This window comes from Scylla paramamosain, chromosome 40 (genome assembly GCF_035594125.1).
Source record: "Scylla paramamosain isolate STU-SP2022 chromosome 40, ASM3559412v1, whole genome shotgun sequence".
Taxonomy (NCBI): Eukaryota; Metazoa; Arthropoda; class Malacostraca; order Decapoda; family Portunidae; genus Scylla; species Scylla paramamosain.
In genome coordinates, this window is record NC_087190.1 from 1979995 (window position 1) to 1990000 (window position 10006).

The window sequence follows — 10006 nt, forward strand, 5'->3', positions numbered from 1 at the left end:
AAATAAATAAAGAACAGATGACTGACAAAAAAAAAAACATGAAATAAAAAACAAATTAAACTTAACATTCCCTATGACGCTTACGACACACACACACACACACACACACACACACACACACACACACACACACACCTTTCACCTGTCATTTTAACCTTCATTCCACATACATAAGGAAAAAAATGTGTGCGTGTGTGTGTGTTTGTGTGTGTGTGTGTGTGTGTGTGTGTGTGTGTGTAATGGGAAAAAAAAATAACACCTTTTTATTTTTTATCTTTATTTTTCATTTTTATTTTCATTTTTTGCTGATTTCAATACAAGAATTATACGTGAAAATATTATTTACACAAAGTAGAAACTAACCTTCCCTGCGACTTACTCAATATGACTACTGTATGGCGGCCCCCCTCTCCTCTCTCTCTCTCTCTCTAATAATAATAATAATAATAATAATAATAACAATCTAATCACTCCTATCAAGACTTATATATGCAGTAGGAAATAAAAGAGTACCATTGCAATATTTAATGAGTGATACGCAATACATCCAATTCAAAAGGGGGAAAGAACAAAAGGGAAACATTTTAAAAGTACATTTTGGCAACATAGAAACTGTATTATTTGCTTCTGTATACATAAATAAAAAGGCTCAGAGACAGTACAAATAATTCTAGATACGTGCACTTTCTCTCTCTCTCTCTCTCTCTCTCTCTCTCTCTCTCTCTCTCTCTCTCTCTCTCTCTCTCTCTCTCTCTCTCTCTCTCACACGGACAATACGCGAGGACTATTGCATAATGAATGAACACAGACACACACACACACACACACACACCTATAACAAATCTCTCCTTCTCTTTTCCACGTTACCAAACATGAACGTGAACAGTTTTTGTATTGTTTTTATATATTTCTTTTAAATTTTCATCATTACTTTAGTCATACCTACGCGCGTGACTGGGCTCGGATCCCGTTTTCTATCTCTCCGGGCGCAAGGATGACCACTGAGGCACGCGAAAATGGAGGGGCAGTTTGTTTCTCTTACTCTCTATCACTGGCCGTTCCTCACTCACCCTCTCATTGGAGTTAGGAGCGATGTAGTATTTTCGCAGCAACACAGACGAGGAGGTGTAGCGGTGCGGTGTTGTGGCGTTAGTAGTGGTAGTGGTGGAAGGGACATTTGGATGAGGTGGAGGAAAAGTGGCGTTATTAGATGGATAAGGTGAAGTTACCCTTGTCTTGTGTCCTTGCGGAGTTAGTGGCAGGGGACGAGAAGAGCCAGAAGGGATGGATTTGGAAGATGAACTATGATGGGAAGCTGGAAAGTCGAGGGAGTGAGTTGAGGAGGTGACTGAGGGAGACACACCTGCAGATAACACGGAGGAGGAGGAGGAGAAAGAGGAAGAGGAGGAGGAAGAGGAGGTACCATCATTAACTTCTTGTCTGTGCTTTACATCATCATCATCGTCATCATCATCGTCATCATCATCATCATCATCATCATCATCATCGTGTTCTGCTTCCAGTAGTACAATTTCATAACACGTTCCTCTGTTCCTGGACTTCCAAAGAGGCTTGATGGACTGGACAAAAGGATCCGCAGGGAGAGGAGGTTCCAGACTGCTGACGAAGTTGAAATCTGGAGACATGGAGGGCAAAAAGTACTCAGGCTCTAGCTGGGGATCTGGAAACACGCTGTAGGGATGTGAGGATGCAATGAGCGTCGACTGGTCTGGATGTGTGTGGTTGACGGGGTGATCCATATGGGAGTGGTGATGCTGGTGCTCGTGGTGGTGGTGGTCATCGTGGTGGTGATGGTGGTGGCTGAAGACATCCTGGAAAAGCGGTAATCCCAATAGCTGTTGATGGATGCTGCTCTCCAAGTCTGGATGGCTACTCTTGAACGCCTTGAAGAGTCTGTACAATTTGCTCAGACTACGAAACAGTTCCTGCAGCTCTGGCGGGTCGTCCTGGTGGTCGTGCAGGTGGTGCGAATGATTACTGTGGTCGTAGATTCCATCCTGTCGCCCCGGGTCGTTCTGCGGGACAGTACACTTGACTGGAGGGTCGTTTTGGGGTCTATGGTCGTCGTGTGAGGCGTACGACCTGCCTGGAGGGTCGTATTGGGATCTGCGGTCCTCGTGGGAGTCGTGAGATCTTGGTGGGTCGTAATGGTGTCTAAATTCTTCACTTGAGTCGTGGGGTCTCCTTGGAGGGTCGTACTGGGATCTCCGTGAGTCGTGGGACCTTCTTGGCGAGTCGTGGCGGCTCTTGTGACTCTTCTGCTGGTTCCTAGTGCTTGGTCGTCTGCGGTGGTCGTTCTGGTGGTCGTGGATTCTCACAAGCGGGCCGTAGCGATCGTGGTCGTCGTCATCCTCGCGGTGTCTTGGGCGGGAGTCTGAGGCTTCGCGTGAGGTGTGGATGTTGAAGCCAAAGGGAGGCGAGTTTCCGATGGTGTGTGAGAAGCTACCAGTGTTGAGGAAGGAGTCTCGAATCCTTTCATAAGTCCTCAAGAAATTTCTTCTCGCTAGCGCCACTTCGGGTGTGTCCTTGACGGGCTGCGGCGCCAGACTGAAGGGAACCGAGGTGTCCACTGCAATCTGAGAGGACGTGGGGCGCCTCCGTGTCCCGCCCCTGGATTTACTAGCGGTGCGGGGAGGTCGTTTCCAGGTGGGGTCGTCTGGCGGAGTACCTGGGTCAGTGTGGACAGCCTGCGGAAGGAGTGAAGGGGCGCGGGACCTGTTTTGGGGAGTTTCAAGGTCGTGCATGTGAGAGGTAGACAGGTGAGCCGGCAAGGAGTCATGGTCAGCGGTGAGGGTGTGGTTCGTGGCAGGTAAGGTTTGGGTAGCCTCACCTGTGGTCACCTGGCGTTCCTTCACGACTCTACTGCGGCTCGTGGAAGTTTTGTGATCTGAAGTTGAAAGTGGAGAGCGTGGCGTGTGTGTATCATCAGGGCCACTTTTAAGAGTCACTCTGGGAACAAGTGATGCAGGGACGACGACAGGAGTGCCCAGGGTGATTGATGGTCTGGTCAGGGGGGTTTTAGGGCCATCTGGGGTGCCTAAGGGTGTTGGTGGGGTGTGGCGGATGAGTGGCGGGGAGAAGGCAAGGTTGGGGTGCAGAGTGGCTGTCAAGAGAGTGATGGCAGCCTGCGTGGAGGGGAGACAGGGGAGACTAATTAAAAACTTGCTTTACTCTCTTAATTCATTGTATCTCTCCCTCGCCGTTTCTCTCTCTCTCTCTCTCTCTCTCTCTCTCTCTCTCTCTCTCTCTCTCTCTCTCTCTCTCTCTCTCTCTCTCTCTCTCTCTCTCTCTTCGTCTTTTAGTCGTGTGTGATTTGCATTATAAAGAAGAACAACATCCTTTACTGTCTCATTTCTCTCTCTCTCTCTCTCTCTCTCTCTCTCTCTCTCTCTCTCTCTCTCTCTCTCTCTCTCTCTCTCTCTCTCTCTCTCTCTTACTCATCCAGTTATTTGCATTCGAGGCACTTAAATGGAAAACTTACACACACACACACACACATACACACACACACACACACACACACACACACACACACACACACACACACACACACACACACACACACACACACCTTTACAGTACTTAATTCATAAATCTTCCCTTCACTCTCCCTCACTCTTTCTTTTTCTCGCTCGCTTTCTCTTTTTCCCACGTGGTGATTTGCATTCAAGGACAAATATTTGCAAGTATAACAGGCAGGTGGGGATTGGCAGGTGCGGTGAGGCCCTCCAGGTGAGTAATTGAGGGCTGGGGGAAGTGAAGGAAGCGGCGCCATCAATCAAGGTAAAAATCACACTGGTTGAGGTTGTTGATGGGATTCGAAAGATTGACCAGTAAATCAAGTTGTTTTTTTTTTTTTTGCATTACTGTTTTCTTCCCAACACTTATTTTTTTAACTCTTTCACATTTAATATCGAAAAATTCACAACACAGCAGCAATATAGGATCTTTTTAAGCACCTACAGGATTGAAGAGAGGGATTAAAGGAGCTGTATAGTGTTTGCTGCTTGTAATACTTAGAGGTGGCTGGAACAGAAAAGGAAATACAACATAGTAGTTTGTGATTAAGGAAAGATGTTGTCTGATGCGTATATTACTTAGAGGTGGAAGGAGATCAAAAGCAATTACATCATAGCAGTTTGTGATTAAAGGAAGATAGTTAAAGGCTTATCACCGCCACAAACAACAATATACACCATTAAGAACGATGTATTGCGAATTTTTTTTAAACACGTATAAGAAAAAAAGATAAAAAGAATAGATATTATTCAGAGGTGGAAGGAGATCAAAAGCAAATACATCATGGCAGTTTGTGATTAAAAGAAGATAGTTAAGGCTTATCACCGCCACAAACAACAATATACACCAATAAGAACGATGTATTGTGAATATTTTTAAACACGTATAAGACAGAAGATAAAAAATAGAATAGATTTTCAACTGGGAGGAAGACAGTTAAAGGGTTCACATCGCCACAAACAATTCACACCACTAAGAACGATATGGAAGGTAGGTAAAGGGTTCTCACTGTGACAAGCAACAATTCACACTAAACTAAACCTAACTTGACCTAAACTAACCTAACCTAACCTAACTTGACTTAAACTAACTTAACCTGACCTAACCTAACTTGATCTAAACTAGCTTAACCTAACCTAACCTAACTTGACCTAAACTAACTTAACCTAACCTAACATAACATAACATAACCTAACCTAACCTAAACTAACTTAACCTAACCTAACCTAACGTAACATAACCTAACCTAACTTCACCTAACTTCACCTTAACCTAACCTAACCTAATCTAACCTAACTTCACCTAACTTAACTTAACCTAACTTAACCTAACCTAATCTAACCTCACCTAACCTAATATTTTCAAGCACATACAAGAAAGGAAATAAAAAAGTAGAGATTTTGCAGTTTCTAGTCTGTATATTGTTTGGTGACTGACGAACAAGAGGAAATGTTTGAGTGATTAGTGACTGGGAAAGATGTGTTATATTGCAGTGAAAGGGTTGAACTACAACTGAAGTTTTAAATCAATATAAAAGTGTGTTAATTCTTGTTTTTAAATCGCATAAAGCTTTCAAATTTCAGTATATCCAATGCAACCAAACCTTTTTTTTTTTTAAAACTTCTATTGAACTTTTAAAACACCCAATGAAAGAGAAAAAAAATATTAACTCCCTTTTTTAAAACCTCATATAACCTCCAAATAAAAAAATACATTGGAACTTTTATTTTTTTAACGTGTTCTATACAAAAACAATAATAAATTCCTTTAAACCCTCGACTAATAACACGTGCAATAAAATATTTTCCTAACATGAAGTAATAAACATTCCTCTCCCTCTCCCTCTCCCTCTCCCTCTCTTTCTCTCTCTCTCTAAAGCCATGTATTAATGAGACTCTTGAAGTCCTAAAATTTTAATGTGCCCAGTAAAAATTGAATGAGTGGCTATTTCAACACACTCAAATATGTGCATTCTGACTCATGTCTTCAGATTTAGGTCACCAATTACGTGAGGAGAAAGAGAGAGACACGTACGTAGGAGTGAGTGAATGGAGGAAAAGGTGGAGGATGTGGAGGAGGGAGATGAGGGAGGTAAGACATGGGTGGAGTGCAGTGAAATAAAGAAGGAAAGAGAAAGGGGAGAGGAAGAGGAGGATCACCTATACAAATGTGAATGTGGAAGGTGGAAGGCACAGGTAAGGTGGATTTTATGTGGAAGATAGGTAAGCAGGTGGACGGACAAGGTGTGAAGGGCGTGGAGAAGCAAAGGAAAGGTGGATCTGAAGGACTGAGTGGCTGGGTGGAAGGGAAGGGGGAATGGGGAAGGGGTGGAGAATTGGGGTGGAGGAAGGGCAGGTGGAAGGCGCGGGGGTGGAGCGAGATGAGGTCAAGGAACCACACCCTTCCCCTCCCTTACTCTACCTTCCTCCTCCCTCTCTCCCCCTCCCCCTCCTTCGCGCTCCCTCCCCCTCCCTCTGGTCTTACTCAATATTAGTTTTTTGTGCTTGGCTTGTGTGTGTGTGTGTGTGTGTGTGTGTGTGTGTGTGTGTGTGTGTGTGTGTGTGTGTGTGAGAGAGAGAGAGAGAGAGAGAGAGAGAGAGAGAGAGAGAGAGAGAGAGAGAGAGAGAGAGAGAGAGAGAGAGAGACAAGCAAACAGACGGAAAAAGAAAAAAAAACAATGATAGATAGACAAAGAGAAAGAGACATACATACATACATACAGACATTCAGACAGACAGACTAACACCAATTCCCAGTAAGTAACATAAGCTGTTGCTCAATTAAGACATTCCTCGACACAGGTGATCAGATTTCAGGTTCAGGTTAATGACACACAGGTAAAAGTTAAGTAAAGGTGAATACCTGTGGCCACCCTGACCTTACCTTATTTTATCTAACCTCACTAAACATAACCTAACCTAGCCTAACCTAACCTAACTTAACCTCACTAAACCTAACCTTACCTAACCTAACCTAACCTAACCTAACCTCACTAAACCTAACCTTACCTAACCTAACTTAACCTAACCTCACTAAACCTAACCTAACCTAACCTAACCTAACCTAACCTAACCTCACTAAACCTAACCTAACTTAACCTAACCTAACTTAACCTCACTAAACCTAACCTAACTTAACCTAACCTCACTAAACCTAACCTAACCTAACCTAACCTAACTTAACCTAAACTAACCTAACTTAACCTAGCCTAACCTAACTTAACCTAACCTAACCTAACCTAACCTAACCTAACCTAACCTAACTTAACCTAACCTAACCTAACCTAACCTAACCTAACCTAACCTAACCTAACTTAACCTAACCTAACCTAACTTAACCTAACCTAACCTAACTTAACCTAACCTAACTTAACCTCACTAAACCTAACCTAACCTAACTTAACCTCACTAAACCTAACCTTACCTAACCTAACCTAACTTAACCTAAACTAACCTAAACTTAACCTATCCTAACCTAACTTAAACTAACCTAACCTAACTAAACCTAACCTAACTTAACCTAACCTAACTTAACCTAACCTAACCTAACTTAACCTAACCTAACCTAACCATACCTAACCTAATCTCAAGTAACGTAATCAAAGCTAACTAAAGCTAACCTAACCTAATCTTACCTAACCTCACCTCACGTAATTTGACCTCACCTCACCTCACCTCCTTTATCTAACCTAACCTCACCTTACCACACCTTACCTTACCTGTCTGGACCCTCTGCCCTCACCTGTCCTTATCTTACTTGCATTCACCTTACCAATCTTCACAAGGTAAGCTGGAGTGTGAGAAAAACCCTGGCACACCACACACACACACACACACACACACACACACACACACACACACACACACACACACACACACACTCACTCACGGCAATGAGAAGCGGCAGTAAAAAATGAAGGAAAAAACAAAGAAACAAAGGAAAGATGATACGTAAAAAAAATGAAATAGCTTGTTAAAGAGAAGGAGGAGGAGGAGGAGGAGGAGGAGGAGGAGGAGGAGGAGGAGGAGATAAGAGAGGAAGAAGAAATGAAATATGATGAAAACAAGAAACAGCTGGCAAAAAAATCATACGCCAGAGAGAGAGAGAGAGAGAGAGAGAGAGAGAGAGAGAGAGAGAGAGAGAGAGAGAGAGAGAGAGAGAGAGAGAGAGACTCGGCATGATGCACACGTTTAAGCCACGCCCATACATCTCGTAACCTCTCTCTCTCTCTCTCTCTCTCTCTCTCTCTCTCTCTCTCTCTCTCTCTCTCTCTCTCTCTCTCTCTCTCTCTCTCCATACGTACCTGCATCTCTCCACCACTCTATCATTATTATTACACACACACACACACACACACTCTCTCTCTCTCTCTCTCTCTCTCTCTCTCACACACACACACACACACACACACACACACACACACACACACACACACACACACGCACATTACGAAAACGCATATTCACACGTACACAAACAACCTTCACATACTACCCAGAAAGAGAGAGAGAGAGAGAGAGAGAGAGAGAGAGAGAGAGAGAGAGAGAGAGAGAGAGAGAGAGAGAGAGAGAGAGAGAGAGAAAGCGAGTGAAAGCGAGAGTGGTTGAACGAGTTATCTCTATCTTTCGTTTCTTTTCTTATCATTTCAATCAGCATGAGGAAACACCGTGACAGAGAGAGAGAGAGAGAGAGAGAGAGAGAGAGAGAGAGAGAGAGAGAGAGAGAGAGAGAGAGAGAGAGAGAGAGAGAGAGTGCAAATAGAAAATGGTAGACAGCCGGATGCTAAGATAAAGGGCAAAAGGAAGGCGAGAGAGAGAAAAGAGAACAAAACAAAAAAAAGAGAGGGAAGAAAAGAAAGATAGAAATAGAGACACGAACAAAAAGAAGAGAAAGAAAAGTGAAGAAAAATTATAATAAATGGGATGAAACACGAGAGAGAGAGAGAGAGAGAGAGAGAGAGAGAGAGAGAGAGAGAGAGAGAGAGAGAGAGAGAGAGAGAGAGAGTGAAAATAATGTGCAAAGAAGGAAAAAAATATATGAAAGACAAAATGAAAGAGAAAAATTACGAAAACAGGGCAGAGAGAGAGAGAGAGAGAGAGAGAGAGAGAGAGAGAGAGAGAGAGAGAGAGAGAGAGATGCAAATATGTACTCTCTCACAAAGCAAAAAAAAAAAAAAAAAAAAAATAGACTCCTACATTTAAACTCCCTTTTTCCTATCATCTTTACTCTCCCTTCCCCTTCCTCCCCCTCTCACCACCCATCACTACCTCTCACCACCTCCTATACCCTCCCAATGCATCCCTTCTAACACCCATTCATGTTCCATTCCCTCCCATCCTCTCTCACATCCCCATCACTTCTTGTCTTTTACCATAACGTAAGAAAATTTCATCTCTATTTCCAGACACTCACAAAGCCCCATTTCCACCCATTTATTCCCCATTGAACATTATAACCCATTTCTCTCAGTGTTCCTCCCCTCACAATCAATTTTCACCCATTCCATTCTACATTCCCCATTGCAACCCGTCTTGTTTGCCATTTCCTTATACCTCCATCTCCTTTTAATCCCCCATAACCTATTTTAACCCCATTTCCACCCATTCCCCATCACCAAATGTTGATCTTAGTCTTCCCTTCTCCTCTACCTCTTCTTATCTCCTTACAGACAAATCTACATTCCTACCTTCTTTACCTCCTCCTCCTCCTCCTTCTCCTCCACCTCCTTTAACCTGCAACGTCTTAAAAGGCCACGACAAGTCTCTTTATTACCTCACCTTTCCCAGGTAAGTATATACGCAGTCAAAAAGGAACCAGACGCGTGGAAGGGAAAGTTGAGTAGACACTGTCAGGTTACGCAAGTCTGTGTTTGAGACAGTCCCCCCACCCTGTCTTGTTAGTGGCGGGAGAAAACGAGGGTGTGGGTATAAGCGGGAGAAAACGGAGGGTGGGGAGACGATGTGTATGTGTGTGTGTGTGTGTGTGTGTGTGTGTTTAGTTTTCAACGTGTTTACCTGCCTGTTTGTGTGTCTGTTTGTTTGTTCATTGTTGCGTCTGGTAATGTTAAAACTGAATACGTGTTATATAAAATCTTGTTTCTTTTATCTCTTCTTCGTCTTCTCTTCTTTTTTTATTCCTATTTTCTTACTGGTAGCTTTATTTTCTGTACGTAATTCTTTGTAATATTCCTTCTTCTCTTTCAATTCTTCTTCTTTTTCTTCTTCTTCTCATTCCTCTTCTTCTTTCTTCTCCTCGTAGCATCTTTATTTTCTCTATGTATTTTTTTTTTTAATGCTTCTGTTTCACCTTCCCTCCTCCTCCTCCTCCTCCTTCTCCTCTTTTCTTCCTTTCCTCCTAGTATATATGTATTCATTTACTCTATATTTATTTTTTGCAATACTCTTTCTGTTTCACCTCTCCACCACCACCACCACCACCACCTCCTCCTCCTCCTCCTCCTCTTCAA

General features: G+C 43.2%; 1 protein-coding gene across 1 annotated transcript in view; it reads right to left on the reverse strand.

The window, feature by feature from the left end:
• Positions 1-283: 283 nt before the first annotated feature.
• The window catches only part of LOC135092691 (uncharacterized), a 19824-nt gene continuing 10101 nt past the window's right edge, over positions 284-10006 (reverse strand). The window contains exon 2 of the mRNA XM_063991315.1: positions 284-3146. Within this exon, the coding sequence (XP_063847385.1) occupies positions 975-3146 (2172 nt within the window). The 3' untranslated portion in view covers positions 284-974. The remainder of the gene's footprint in view (positions 3147-10006) is intronic.